The sequence below is a fragment of the Rousettus aegyptiacus genome, unplaced genomic scaffold (genome assembly GCF_014176215.1).
Source record: "Rousettus aegyptiacus isolate mRouAeg1 unplaced genomic scaffold, mRouAeg1.p scaffold_m13_p_5, whole genome shotgun sequence".
In the NCBI taxonomy this organism is placed as follows: Eukaryota; Metazoa; Chordata; class Mammalia; order Chiroptera; family Pteropodidae; genus Rousettus; species Rousettus aegyptiacus.
In genome coordinates, this window is record NW_023416308.1 from 49,267,804 (window position 1) to 49,283,789 (window position 15,986).

General features: G+C 36.8%; 1 protein-coding gene across 1 annotated transcript; it reads left to right on the forward strand.

Moving 5' to 3' along the window:
- The first annotated feature begins 1,456 nt into the window (after window positions 1-1,456).
- On the forward strand, window positions 1,457-5,717 carry SLN (sarcolipin). Its single transcript, XM_016160556.2, has 2 exons — window positions 1,457-1,505; window positions 5,154-5,717. Exon 2 carries the CDS (start codon window positions 5,229-5,231, stop codon window positions 5,322-5,324), a length of 96 nt encoding a protein of 31 aa, XP_016016042.1. The 5' UTR covers window positions 1,457-1,505; window positions 5,154-5,228; the 3' UTR covers window positions 5,325-5,717.
- The last annotated feature ends 10,269 nt before the right edge of the window (window positions 5,718-15,986 follow it).

Below are 15,986 nucleotides of genomic sequence, written 5' to 3' on the forward strand. Positions count from 1 at the left end.
TCATTGGGCTTATGTTGAACTGAAGAAATGGAATGAAAAGTCTTTCTTTCAGTAATGTCTCGGGTATCAGGAAGGATGGGAAAAGTTTTGACTATGAACACAGCTAAATAGAGAATTTTTTTTCTTTATGCCTTCTGGGAATGCATTATTTTCACTGACCCTAATTGGGAATTTATTTTTTTATTATTATTAAAATTTTTTTTTAAATGCCTTAATCACCTGGTATTCGTAGGTGGTCTCCAATCCAAGGATAACCAGGCCCTGCCTGCTTAGCTTCCAAGATCAGACCAGTTTGGGCATATTCAGAGTGGCATGGCCATAAACCTAATTGGGCACTTAGAGGGAATATTTGCTCTATTATCTATGAAGAAAAGATTTGCTGAGCAAATGAAATTTTGGGGGTCATGTTTGAAGGGCTTAACTGATGTGCTTTCAAGTCTAGTTAAACACTAATGAAGCTTCTTTTACCTTCAAACATCTGAAATGTTGAATACAGACTCATCTTGACAGTCTGGTTTTACTCAGTGTTTATATGTGAAAATTATACAATTCTGTCATTCAGATATACGTTCCATAACTCATGTTTTTCACTAGTTTTGACCAGTTCTTCTTTTACCTTCAATCTATCCAAATGACTTTGAGTTTTGCTGTATGAGTTTACTGCTGGATTAGTTTACTGACAGGGATATATAAACCATGGCTTCCACAGCTGTTTTAGATGAAACTGTATATTAATGTGTAAACTTGCAACATACGGCATAGCTGGAAAGGTATGCAAAGCAGGTGACTGAGGGGATAACTTTCACTGCTTGGACTAAAGTCAATTTTGAAGGAGCTAAAGATATCCATTGAATTCTGGTGTATGTGTGTGTGTCAGAGAGAGAGAAAGAGAGAGAGAGAGAGAGAGAGAGAGAGAGAGAGAGAAAGAGAGAGAGAGAGAGAGAGCGAGAGAGAGAGAGAGAGAGAGAGAGAGAGAGAGAGAGAGAGAGAGAGAGAGAGACATTTGGGGGTGGGGTGTGTGTACAAGGCAGAGAACTCTTCATTTTCAAATAGCTATAGCAATGGGTAGTAAGATGAACTCACATTTTATATCCTCACATGCTGAGTAAGGGGAGCAGCCAAGTGCAGCACTGATTTGTTAATGTTAGTATATTGCTCTGGTTTATGATGTTTTAAACACATGTTAGAGGTATTCATGAAGATGTAAAAGATAAATTTAAAACCTGCATCAATTGTAAAAAAAGTCAACTGGGGTGTTAATACAAATTGGTAGCCAAAGAAACAGTCTTAGTCAACATATTTCCACGTCCCTCTAAACACAAATAGACTCAAACCTTTGGAGGTTGTTCCTTTGAGATGTTTCATCAGTGACATCACAGTGATTGCCACCTCTCTGGGACTACTTTAGGCCCTCTCCAGTACCTAGGAGTCCAGAAAGCTCTGGAGACAAGCAGGAGTTGGAACCTAAGTTGGAGAGAGAGGGAGGAGAAGCCTACCACAGCCAGGTGTGTTCTTGACCCTCTTAGGGAACAGCACGATTTCTGTGCTTATCATACAGAGAGAGAGAGACAGAGAGAGAGAGAGGGAGAGAGAGAGAGAGAGAGAGAGAGAGAGAGAGAGTGTGTGTGTGTGTGTGTGTGTGTGTGTGTGTGTGTAAGTTGCAAATGGGAAAGACAGAGAAGTGATTACATTTTTTAATAAAATAGACAATGCTTACTGTATACAGTATTTCAGATATAAAGTAAATAATATTGATTCTTGTCTTTTTTTTTTCCTCATGGATGCATTTTCTCTTTTTCTCTTAATTTTTTTTTCATATCATGGAAGAAAGTCTGTCTTGCATCTTCTCAAAGAAAGTCAGTGCCAATCTATACAGAGCTTTTTTAGATTTTTATTTCATCCATATGTCAATCACTTTAAGTCATATAGTGTGATATTGACTCCAGGGAATTTAAAATGGAGCTAAAATTGTCTTTGTGGGTTAACAGCTGAAAAAGGAAGGTTGTGATTTGAATTTCTGTTTAACTTTGGTATAAATGTGTGTGAAAGTCAAGCCCACTCTTTACAGTCAGCATATGTCTTGATTAAATTGGATTCATTAGAAATTCTTACCTTAACTCTTTGTGTTTATTCATTTAAAAATATGTAACAATAAATATTTAAGTTCATCATCAAAGTGCAAGAAATAGTAAGCTAAATCACAGGAAATAAAGAAGTGTGATGGGTAGCCTTTCAATTCAGAGACTACTGACAAGAATGTAAAGAGGGCATAACACATACAGTTTGACGATAATTGTAAGGCAACGCCTTTATAAACACCACCCAGGTTAAGAAACAGATCATTGCCAGCACCAGAAGTCCATTTCTGGTCACTTCCCTCTTCTGCTCCATTGTAGGTAATCACCATCTTGATCATTGAGATAGTCTTGTCCATGCTTCTCTTTATAACTTTACTGTCTATGTCTTCATTCCTAAATGATATAATTAAGTTCCCTGTATTTGGCTTTGTATAAATGGAATCCTATTTTATGTTTCTTCTGTAAATTCTTCTTTTGTCCAACAATTATGTTTATGGATCCACCCATCTTGTTGAGTATTATTATAGTTCATGTATTTTCTTAGCTCTATGTATTCAAGAATACAAATATAGCACAATTCATCATCCAGCTTGGGGATATCATAAAAATGTTGTGAGCATTCTTATATTAGCATCTTGGTATATATGTGCTTGAGTTTCTACAGTTGAAGTGAAGTTGCTGGATAATAAGGAATGAGCATTATCAACCTTAATAAAAAATGTTAAAAAATTTTTTTTCAACGTGGTTGAGAATTTCCACTAACTTTGTTTAACCAGAACAGTTAACTACAGTAATAACTCATTCTTGTAATCACTCCTATGGAGTAATCACAATTCTAGAAACTAGTTCCAGTCTGCTAGTTCTAGTTCTGCCTCTAACATGCTACATGTTATTTTACGAACAATTTATTAACCCCTCTCTAAAAGCCAAAAAATCACAACAATGGGAGAGACAAAAATCACAACAATACTTGCCTGAGTTGTTGTGAAGGTCAGAGTTGTTGTGAAGGTCTCATGACCAGAGCTGTGGACAGCTTTCAACATTTTCCCAGTGTTTCTGTTGGGTCACTCTCCACGACTCTCTTCATCTAAAAGTTTAATCTAATGCAGATTTGTGGGACAGTTATCTTGCCTTCCCTGATCTGGGTTGTTTTGATCATTATAAAATGTCTCATATTTTTTGTATATCTCTGTATTTCTTTAGAACTTACCCAAATAAGTTGGCATTTGGACCAGGATTGATTTTATTCATAAGGAAGAGTCTACCTTTGATTCTCATTCCTTTGCCTCTAGGCTCATTCACTTATTTTTATCTGTTTACTTTCTTCTTCAGGCAAGTCTTTGTGAAGATTTTCATTGGCAGTTTACTCCATCTTTCGTGTGGAGTGCCAAAAGATGGATAAGAATGAAAAGAAACATAAATCAGTCATCACTAGCCATATTCTAAATCACGATTCAACTTCCTACTGGTTAACACCATCTGATTTGAACTTGTGTTATACTAACAATTAAATAATATGAAAATGACTATTCAGCTGGTTTATACAATTAATAATTTTGTTCACTAATAATGCAACAAATATAGTTATTACAATCAATAATTTAGTCAGGTTAGATGGTTTAAAATACCCTTCGGGCCAAAAGCTTGCTAATAATCCTTTCTGCCCCCTGAACTCCTACCCTTAGAAAATGAACAAAATGCCTTTTCTCCCTAAACTTCTTCACTCTACAGAAGACTTTTGTCCTAAGTATCTAAAATATTATCTTTAATCTTTAATATCATTTAGTTTGCACACACAAGTATAATTTATGCTACATCGCTGAGGGTAATAATTTGATCGACTGCATTACTTATGTTCTACAAGTATGGTTTCCTAAGTGTACTATCTGTACAAACTATAGAGACACCATCCTGCTCTTTGAAGTGTTTACAATCTAGGTACATCCTAGACCTGCCTAAAAATAGCTGGCACAAGCCCTTGTTGAAATAGAAGTAGCCATGAGGATAATACTTGCTCTTTGTACTGAGTGCCTGTCATGTGAGGAACTTTTGATTGACCCCAGTAGGTTCTGTGCCCAATGCAGTGCTCATAAAAGGCCAAGCAGCTGTTGAAACTACTTCATGCTTTCCCAGGGTTAGATGAAGACCCCTGTAGCCTGAAATCTGAAAAATTATGGTATCCTACTTCTATGTATAATTTAAAGCAAGAACAATACTAAACTATAACTTTTTTTTCTGTTTTGATGACCTTGCTTGCTGGTACTCTAAGCGAAGCAAACACATACACATATGCAAACACGGAAATTGGAGAGAGGGAAATGTAATATTTAATATTTTATCAAAAGCATCAACATAATCATTATAGGAAAAAAGTCAGGACTCTATTGGTCTTTTTGACATCAGGAAGATGTATTAGTCAGAATTCTTCAGAGAAATAGAACCAATCGGGTGTATATGTGTATGTGATATATAAGATATGCCATATTATATATATATGCATATATATGCATATATATACACACATATATACATATATATGCATATATATATATATATATATATATATATATATATATGCAATTGGCTCATGCAATCGTAGAAGCTGGCAAGTCCAAAATTTGCAGGGCAGGCCAAGAGGCTGTAGACCCAGAAGAAATGCAATTCTAGTCCAAAGATATTCTGGAGGCTAGACATCTGAGATAAAGGTGTTGGTAGGGTTTATTTCTTCTGAGGCTTCTTTCCTTGACTTGCAGACGACCATCTTCTCTCTGTCTTCACATGGGCTTCCCTCTGTACATGTCTGTGTTCTAATCTCCTTTTCTTATAAGGACACCAGTCATATAGGATTAGGGCCCATCTGAATGCCTTCACTTTAAATTAATTATCTCTGAAAAATTCTATCTCCAGATACAGTTATATTCTGAGATACTGGGGGTTAGGATTTCAACACATGAATTTGGCAGGGGGCAACACAATTCAGCCCATAACATTATCCTCTTCCACAAGGCTTCTATTTCCTTTGAGGAGGGAAGGCTCATTAATCCCCCCCATGTTTTCTTTGTTATTTTCTGTTAGGAGTTGAGGACAAGCAGGAGGTTTCCAGCGTAAACTCGGAAGTCTGCTCTCGGTTCTCACGGAGCCACTCTGAACATGGAGCTATCCACCCGGGAGCTGTGTCTCAACTTCACCGTTGTCCTGATTACGGTTCTCCTTATGTGGCTCCTTGTGAGGTCCTATCAGTATTGAGACGGCATGCCATACTCCTGGAATTGATTGCAACACTCCAGAGCTGACTGCTGTATGCCCTAAGATCCCACTACTGTCATGGGATGCCTCTCTTGGCACCCCAAGGCACTCATAACCTGCAGTCACAATATCTGAGGTGCCTCCATTGTTAGGATTGATTGTATGTTCTCTAAAGATGCTGCTCTCAAGAGCTGCCAAGTGTTTGCCAGTGAGCATTAGATTTATTCCCCAACCCTTACAGCAAATGTGTTAGACAAGCCACAAGGTTAAAATGAAACTGGATTCGTGATAATGTAGAAATATAACAAGCTCCTGATCTGTCTCATCACACGGCCCTTCAACTTACACTGTCTGCAACCAAGCTCTAAATCATCCCGCCAGAAGAAAGAAATGTTAAAGGAAGGCTTTGTCAGTCTTCATAGCTATCATGTGAATAAAGTTAAGTCAACCACAAAAATGACTTTTAGAGCTTATTTTAGTTTCTATTTGTGGTACTGCATTTGACCCTTGGCTGGGATCGAAGTGACAAATGTTAGAGTATTTCTAGCATTTGAGCTAAGCCAAGATACTCCATCTGCTGAAGATTTGAAACCAAGTCAATTAAGAGTATCACATTTCAGATAATTTCACTGGTTCACTACTCCTCAAACTTTCCTTCTAAACTAGTCCCAAGGGCAGATGGAGAATAAATCCATTCCACTAGGAGGTCTGGGCATAGCCTGACGTGTCTGCTAAAAGCACAAAATTCTTTTGAAGTCTTGCATTTTATCTTTAAAATTCATGTTCTATCCTACATTATGAAGAAATATATATTCTATCCTATAATATCTCTGTTTATTTTATTTTTTAATTAATTATTTTTTATGGTGACATTGGTTAACGAAATCCAGTAAGTTTCAGCTGTACACTTTAACAGTAAGGCATATATATATTTATACTGTGTGTTCACCTCCCATAGTTAGATTTCTTTCTGTCACCACATATTTGACCCTTTTTACCTTATCTACCACCCCTTCCTCCTCCCCTACCTCCATGTTTCTTTTAATACAGATCTTTAAAATTATTTATCACTGAGTTAAAGTAGAACATGAGTCATGACCTGTGTTTGGTTATTCCAGTTTGGTTATTGATAACAATCTCAGGGAGTAGAGCCCAAGCATCTGAATTATTCAAGAGTCCTCTAGATGATTATACTGCGTATTCAGAGTTGAGAAATCTACCAGTACTTCTCAAACTTTGATGTGATTATGAAAAACTGACAGATCTCCTTAAATGCAGATTCCGATTCTGTCTGGACAGGGGCCTGAGAGCTTGCATTTTAAATAAACCCTTAAATGATGCCGGTGTTATGATTCATGGTCTATGCATGAATTAGCACATCAGAATCACCTGGAACATTTAGAGGCCCAAACTTGACTCTTATTCCCAGAAGTTTGTAATTTAATTGGTCTGGGGTGAATCTGAGCTTTATTCTTTTTTAGAAGTACTCCAGATGATTCTAATGAGTATTCAGTATTAAGAACCCTGATACAGTTAAAAGAAAAGTGTTATTATTTTGAGGGGTTCCAAGCCAAAACTGGGAGAGAACAGTGCATTCCTCAATGTCCTGTTCCCAATTTCAGGGGCAGCCTACAAATATGGATGCAGCACACCTTCGCATACGTATGTGGCTCTAGGGCATTTGGTGGGTGGTTACTAGTCTTTCCCTTACTCAAAAAAAAAAAAAAAAAAGACAAGCAAATAAACAAAAACCCTCAGAGAATTTACTGGTGTCTGTGTATGTGTTTGAGAAGGTGCACGTATGGTGTTGGGGAGAGGAATGAACAAAACAAGGGACCACATTCCTTTCATCTCAGTCTGAGTCCTGGTGCCAACATTTACAACAGGTCCACTTAGTGAGTCTACTGTATGTGAAGCCCTGTCCTAGGTACTTTTCATACATTATGTCACTTAGCAGATGTGGGAACTGAGGATCATAGTTCTCACTAACCAGATATAAATGGTGAAGTTAGGATGACAAAAGCATCAACTTAATCTCTGTTGGGGACTGTGTACATATCATGCTTCATTATAGATCTCCAAATAAATTTTACTCTCACATTCTTTAGCATTCTAAAGTAAACTAATTAGATAAAGGTAATAGTTGCAATTTTCTCTATAATTTCTCTTTGCTTCTCAATCCTCGCCTCCTTTCTCATGCTTTTCTCTTCCTAACATCCTGCAATGGGATCTACTGGTAAGACCCATTTACAGACCACATTATGGGCCACCTTTGCAGGTAGGACATACACTAGCAAATTCAGTTATGTGGCTAGCAATTATGTCTAATTTCTTCCACATTTAGGAATCCTTGTCATTATCACTAAATTCCTGTGTGGCTTGTAAATCTCCTTTTATATATAACCTTCTCTGGGACCTCAGGTACCCTGAATCATCACAGTACACGCTTGATGTTGGCTCCACCCACTAAAATTCTGCCCCATTTCCCCAAAACAAGATGCTAGTTCTCCTCTAGAACTGGAACACTGAATCCTAGTTGTTAACTAAAGTTCCAGCTCATGGGCTTGATCTTTCTTTCTCTAGCTTCTCTCTCTTTAGTTCATTCATTGATTCATTCATTTATTCATTCATTTCTCAAGTACTTATTGTAAAATTACTATGTGTTGGGCATGGTACTGGACACTGGGGATAAATGGTGAATGAGACAGACAAGCCCCATTCTTGTGGAGCATATAGTTTATTGGGGGAGACAGACACATGAACAGGTGATTATAATGGCATGATAAGTTCTTCAACAAGAGAATGGTAGGGTATTGCTGGTGGAGATTTCTACAGAGAGAACAGAATGAGTAAAGATTCCAAGGTCAGAGAGCATGACAAAGTCAGGAGACTGAAAGTATTTACATACTGAAACATAGAGTCCCTCTCCAGCCACTGGCTGAAATTATGTCACATAAAGTCAGATCACAAGGTTCTGATTGCATCTGTTTGATTTCCAGGTTGGACCACCTGTGGGATCTTTCACCATCATGCCTCACTCACTGGAAGGGACCTCCTGCCACCTACAATTGTCCAAACCATGTCTGAGCTTGCACAGAGTTTAGGTACTGGGCCTTAGAACACCTGGTCACCTTTGTTTATAGCAACAAGGTCAGTTCTCCCTACTTACCATCTTACCCTGAGCAGCTTCTGTTCGGTGCTGGTCTCTTTTTGCCATAAGCCTGGGCTGCCAAGATCTCAGCACATCATAAAGTTAAACTGCTCATATTATAATACCAACAAACATTTGAATTTAAAAAAGAGGTTATCTTGTAGTGTTGGCTCAGGCTTTTCTTCCAATCTGTCCTAAACTCACTACTACTAAATTGGACATCCTTTGAAACATCTCATTTTTATCTAACTGTTTTCTTACACTGAGAAAATATACGAGCTTTGATAAAATTCTGGCATTCCCAACACCATATTTGGCCACCAACTCCTCTCTCTGGACAGCCATACAGTTGTTTTTATAGGCATAAGAAATTGTCCAGATAAATCATGCCAAAGCCAGGGCTCTAAGAGCCCCAAGGTCCCCTAACCTGATCAGCTTCCACAACTACAGTTCTCTCTTTGGTCCACTGACCCAGAAAGGGTGTGTGGAAATTGTCATAAAATGGTAGTGCTTCCATTGTTCTCTTTTAATTTGGGACTATAAATCTAGAAAGCATCTTAAAGGGATAGCTCTCTTTTACTTCTATTATTTTCTTATTGTTTAGCTATCCCTTTTGCTCCTATAAGACACAATTCTTTCTGTCAATCCTGTCTACCTCTACAACCATTCTGGTGCATGATCCATGCCATTCTTTTATGGGATCCCAGAACTTTTCTCAGTGGTTAGGCATGTCTGTTACCACCTTAAAATCCCGCTACCCAGAATCCTGTCTTGAATGCATAGGATACCCAGAAAGCAGTGAGGCACAAAATAGACTAAACTGGTTCTGTTCTCTTTTTCTCTAATTTATCTGTCACTCACTTAGATATATACATTTTATCATTTTCCGGCATTCAGAATTTCTTTTAAAATCATTTTGGCACAGAAGATCCTTTTTAGCTGATGCATCTCTACCTGTATCCTCTTTTCTGTTTACTTGTCCCACATGCCCCACCCCAAACCCTGCTTTGCAACTATTTTCTACTATTTGTAGTTTTCAAGTATGCCATGCTTTTTTATACTGCTGTGACCTTGCACATTTATTCCTTTTGCCCAAACTTTACACTCTTTCTTTTCCTGGTTAATTTAGTTTTTAAGATTGCCATTAGGTATTATTACCTTTTCAAAGTTATTCCTAGATAATTCCCTTCTCTGAGCCTCATGCCAATATGTTCATTGCACTTATCACATTGTATAGTTTGTGTGCTTCTCCCCTGTTTGTTTCTTGTCTATGGGGACTCTCTTTAATGCTGAATTTTAGTTCCTAGCTGGTACATCATCATCATTGGATAACTGTCTCCTGAACACATTAATAAATGTTTGGCTCAATATAAAAATTTTTGGAATAGACATATACTCATTTCTATGAATTGGATGCATGACCTGTACTTACCACAGGTAATAGAGAGGGGCATGAAATCTGTAGTTCTAAAAGTTTTATTACAGTAGTGAGCAAACCAAACTTTTAAAAAACTTTAGGCAGTTGAAACAGCTTTTCCAAAGGCATTTCATTTTTTTTTCCTTTTAATAAAATATTCATGGTGCTTGCTTCTTTTGATCTATCTCTATCACCATCCCAAAGAGTTTGATAATGTTTATGAATGACTTATCAAAGCCCAATGTGTTGAGCATATTTTTGAATTCATCTAAAAACAGAGTGATACTGGAGAAACTTCCATGTTTCCAGCTGCATAAAGTTAAGGTTAAACTTCCTTATAAACAGAATATTTAAATGAAACTTATTGCACACCTATTCTGCATTGGGAATTTATTTTATTTAATTCTCTTTTATTTTTTGGAGTATTTATTTTTATTCATACCTTAAAAGTGAAAAGACCGAGGCTCAGAGAAAACAGATGATCAGCCCCAAAACATAGAACATAAAACATAATGAAAGGCAGAGCAGAGAAAACAGATGATCAGCCCCAAAACATAGAACATAAAACATAATGAAAGGCAGAGCAGAGAGGCAAATTCACTTCTTTCTAACTCAGAATCGGCAGAGCTCTTTCCAATCACCATGGCTACCCTTCTGTACTATTATTTAAGTGATTCTAGAACAGAAGACACATTATCTTATGCAAGACAGAAAGTATCAAAGATATGGCAAATATCTTAATTGCTCTACAACTCAATCATCTGGAGTGTGCAACTTACACAGTTCTTTTTCCCAGGAGTTTAAAACAAAGCCCTGGAATCATCTTTTCCTTGTTAGTCGGCTGAGCAGAGATAGGAAGGAACAAGAATATTGATGACTGATTAAGCTGTTTTCAATGTGTTGGTGTTATCTGTGGGGATTAAGTGGGAATGACAGCTCCATTTACAGCATTGGCTAGTTATACACACTTGCAGGAATTTGTCACATGGAGATGTTTTCCTCTCCCACTCATTAGATCATTTTAAAAATAAAGCATTAGAAAACACGGTCTTCGAATTCACAGATTGTGTTTTGTTTAGTGATATGTGACCTCAGACAAGTTCTTGAACTTTTGTTATAAAAATTTTCTTTGTTATAAAAATAGAGAATAATATTTTCTTTGTAAGAAGATTAAATTAGATATTATTAAAATATCCTGCGTTTAATTAAATAACATGCCTGGCAATTAGTAAATAACTCAGTAAATTGTAGTTAGTATTATTATAACATAAAGTGTTTACAATGCTTGGAACATAGTAAGCTCTAAAAAAGTGTTAAGGATTGTTGGTGGGTAATACTGCTCATGATATGAAGAGGAATTTTCCACTCAAATGGCTACCTTGTAATCAGCTCTTTGTTCTGCTTCTGTAAATATGCATGCCGCATAGACTGAAGGGCAGGGTGACCTCAAAATTAACTAAAGACTCATCCTCCCTTTTGTTTGTTCTGTCTGGATAACAGAACTCCTGTCTGAAAATCTCATGCTCTGTAACTGCCCATAGCCCATAGTAACTTCCATGGTTTGTAACAATCTGAGGACAAATTAACCAATCGGCACATGCCAAATAAGCCCTACATAAGCAAATTTGTCCTTGAGCTCAGGGCCCAGATCTTCAGAGTGCTAGCTCTTCTGGTACCTCTGGTGTAATAAACTTGAATTCCAACTCTCCAAGTGGTGCTTGGTTTCTTGCCAGTCTGATTTCACAACATTTATGCAACAATATTTTAATGCTATCTCTTTTAAGAGGGAAAATAAAACACTCTGCAAAATTTGGGGATTCTTTTTTTTTTTTTTTTTTGAAAGCAGGAAGATAGTAAAATCACAAATACCTTTACTCCTGGAGAGTAGTATATTTCTCAAAATTCAAAGACCACTTGAATTATAATATCTGAAACACTTATTTTATTGCAGATTCCTGTACCAACCTACTGAAATGGAATCTTGAAGAGTTAGGTCTGGCTTGCTACATTTTAAACCAGCTCCTCTGATGATTCTTATCTTTATTAGAGTTTTAGAACCACTAATCTACAACCTCCTCCAATGCCAGCCCCAGGATATGCATTTCTAATATTATCAAGGATTCCAGCACTGGCTGGACTGAGAAGTTCACACATTTTCGCTTTCTCAGGAAGATTTCAGAATTATCATCCATATCCCCTTGAACTAGAAATTGATCTGCTTCTGTAGACCTGCTTGCTGCATAGGCTGAAGGGCAGAGTGATCTTCTTCCCCATCTCTCCAGGGAAAGCTCTCTTCGTACGCTCTATTCCCCATTTCTAGTCAGTTTCTACACTGGATCTACAGATTCTCTCTCAAACAAGTTGGTTTCTGTGTACCTACAGATTTAGATATTATCTATAGCTATGTTTAATAAAAGTTATTTTTTTTTAACTTGAGGTTATATAGTGTATTAGCTTATATGCAAGAGTCCTACTTTGATGTATTTTCAAAGAAAATATTGGAACTGTCACTCAAATTTTAATAGCTTTAGAAACATTAAATATTAATAGATCCTTCCAAATTATGTTCCCATTTGACTCTCATCTTTTCCCTAGCAGTCAGACTGAATCCCAAGATTGCAAATCAGCATAAAGTCTTTACTTTAGACCTCAGATTTTAAAAATTTAGAACTTTGTTACTTTCTTCCTGGGTAGGTAAATGAAAATGAGTTTCCTCAGCATTAGTCATTCCATTCAAGGTCTGCATGATGTGATATTGGTCTGGTAGCTGGGTTCACAGGCTCCAGCCCATACCGTCTGACCCATATCCAACTGTGAATTGTTTCTCTTCTGACCATTTATTCCCTTTTTACTCCTCTGACACAGCCTCAAAAAGGCATGAAGGAAAAAAAAGTCTATTTTCAACTCACGTTGTGTCTACAGTGCTGACATGAATAGTGATACCATGACCCACACACTCACATACATCCTGCCAAGTCCCAAGTTAGTTTGTCTTCACGATGGCAAACTTTTCAACTATTCAGAGGTTTTGTGGTGATTATCTAACAATTTAACACGAAAGTTGATCCTGCCTTTCCCATCCCCGCCCTGTTAAAATGACTGGGATCACATTCATGCAGCAGATTAACAGAGTAAGTGGAAAACTAAGCTCGTAAGATTTGATTTTGTCACATGCGATGTTACCATCAAACTTGATTTGAAAATGAGAGACAGCCACTGCAATTTGAGGGACTGCCAACCTGAGATACCTAATGCCTTATACCATATGTTACTCACTTTAACAATGGTTTTGGACCAGTTTGTTTTGGATGTCACTCATGAAAGATCATATCTTCGACTTTTATTATTGTTGACGATTGGTCTTTGAGTCATAAAGCATTTTCTTCCTGAGAAAGATATGTACAGCAAAACATATTTTCCTTAAAGCTCTCTATTCTTGGTATTCCCTTTTCCCTCTTTTCCTGGTATTTTTGGTGACCCAAATATGCTTATTCTGATAAAATGATGACTAATATGGACTTTTGGTGGAGGGTGTATTTAATCTGCAGTTTAATCCCCCAACATAAAAGGACATTCTTTGTATCTACAGAGAAAATGTAAAGCAAGACCAATGCTTCAGATTTAGCTGTACAAACTTCTATGAAGATGAGAATGAAGGAGTATCTCTGCTGGGAGAAAATAATGTAGTAGTGCCTGCCAGCAGGACATACATTTTGATAAGTACTATTTTTTATTTGCAATTCAAAAGTGGCAAGTGTTCTTCAGAATATTATGTATAATGACTTGAAAAAAGATACCAGAAGTTTTTCCTCTCTGGGTACCAATCAAAAAATACTCAACCTTTGAAAGATGATTTCTTATAATGTTATTATACCACTTTAATTTCAATTGGTTATAATCCTTTATTATAATGTCTTATATTTTCTGGGAAGAGACAAATTTTTCAAATTTTGTTTGGCTGGAGCTTCCCTGAGGCTGTTAGAGCTCTTTGGTAAAATAAAATTAAGTTCTAGCCATGTTAATGAAATTATTGTCTTTCTTACCTGTTTCATCAACAAAAGAATACAGAATGGGTAGTAGAAGAAGGTAGTTACAAATACCAGCTATAATCATGTGACCAGTTACAGAAATGTGAATTGTAATTGTCATGAGTATTCCCCTTTATTTTACTATGAACATGTTTGAACACACACACACACACACACGGCCTCTGTAGCCATATATATATATATGTATGGAATATGTAAAGTCAACATATCTTATGTTACATATTAAGGGAATAAGAGAGAGATGAAAACAATTGTATATATGCATAAATATATATGCATATATACCTTTATATACATATAGAATCTTTACTTTCTTTTATCTTTCCTTCATCTTGTAACATAAGATGTATTGACTTTATATAATAGTATTTAAGTATTGTAAATTTTTTCTCATAGTATTTTAAGTTACTGGATATCAAGGAGAAGAGTAAACATCACTTAAGGACTTTAACCTTCTTTTTGGGGGAAGGGAAAGAATAAACTATTCTGTCTCTTTGGAGAACCCTGACTAAAGCAGATCATATTTTGTAACTTTTAGTTTTCATATTTTATGATTTCAAAGTATTTGAGATCAAGGCCTCTATAACCATATCTGTGTGATTAAGGTTCATGAAGTAATATAGGGGAAGAGAGGGGAAAGGATGTGGTCTATAGTTGCCTGTTTTAATGTGGTGGAAACCCTTGACTTATAAAAAATATAAAATCCTTTCAAATGAAGGGTTCGCATTGGGCCACACTCAGTGAGGGTACTTAAACTCGACCACACACTGTGGACACAAGGTTCAACAGAGAGGCAGGAGAGACAGCCCCACGGTAATCTAGAGCTAACCTCAAACACAGGGAATAATTGTCTCTTCACTACCTCCAATGAGGTTTCTGGAATGTTTCAGCTAAAGGGGATTTCAAAGATACTCAATTTAACAGCGAATTTCATTGAGGGAACACAGAGAAAGTAAGCAACTATTTACGATTTATTAGTGACAACGTTGGGGTGAGAGGCCAGATCCCCTAGTGTTTGGGCCAACATTTTTCAACCAACAACTCTGAATAATTTGATTCCTTTACTGGAATCTCTCTTCACAGCTCTCAGATGGAGAAAAAAAGGCAAAATATGATATTTTGTTAGTCTGTGACTCAAAGGGTATATCTTATTTCACATATACATGACTGAAACTATATGATTGAGTGCCTACCCTTGGTAGGTTTCTCTTTCGATAGGCTGAAAAATATGCTGACACTTTATCCTGGCTAGATGTCCAGGCCTACTTAATTAAGATTCAGCTTACTAATAGAGCAGTTACCTGAAAAGGGTGGGCTCAAGGATGCTAGAATCAGAAACCTGGGGAATCTCTCAGAAGCTTTCTTATAGTTATTTAATTATACATACTTTAGCCTTTGTTATGCTTGGAAGTGAAAAGAAAATTTCAGCCAGAGTTGAAATTTTAGCTGTGGGGAGAAATAAATAGCACTTATGACCTCTGAGATTTCCTACAATATCATTGGCTGGTTTCCCTGAGAACTTTCTTTACAACTCTCAGTTGCTAAAACAAGCTGCTTACTGATATCTTTTCCTACTCTCAAGGAACATGATCTAAATATGAATCATCATAGGCACCAAGATCCTGGCTAGAAAATCTTCCTAGTGACATAGTATCCTATTCCTTGAGAGGTGCCAAAAAATTATTTCCACAACATCTTCCTCAGAAGAGAGACATATATATGCAACAGGGCATAGTGGGAAAAGCATGGGCCTGGACAACAATGAGACTCAAGTTTTAATTCTGACTCAGCCATTTATTAACATTGGACCCATGACTAGTAAATTCCCTGAGCCACAGTTTTCTAATCTGAAAATGGAGATAATATTACTTAGAAGGTAGTGAAAAAGTAGAAATAGTGCATATAAAGTACTCAAACATAGTAGATTATAGATAAATTGTAACTTGTATTATGATTTTTAAGTTGAGACTGGTTACCAGAATGAAGCACCAACTCTCTATAAGGTAAGCTTTTGAGAGTTTAATGCCCCACCAAGTCTCACACAC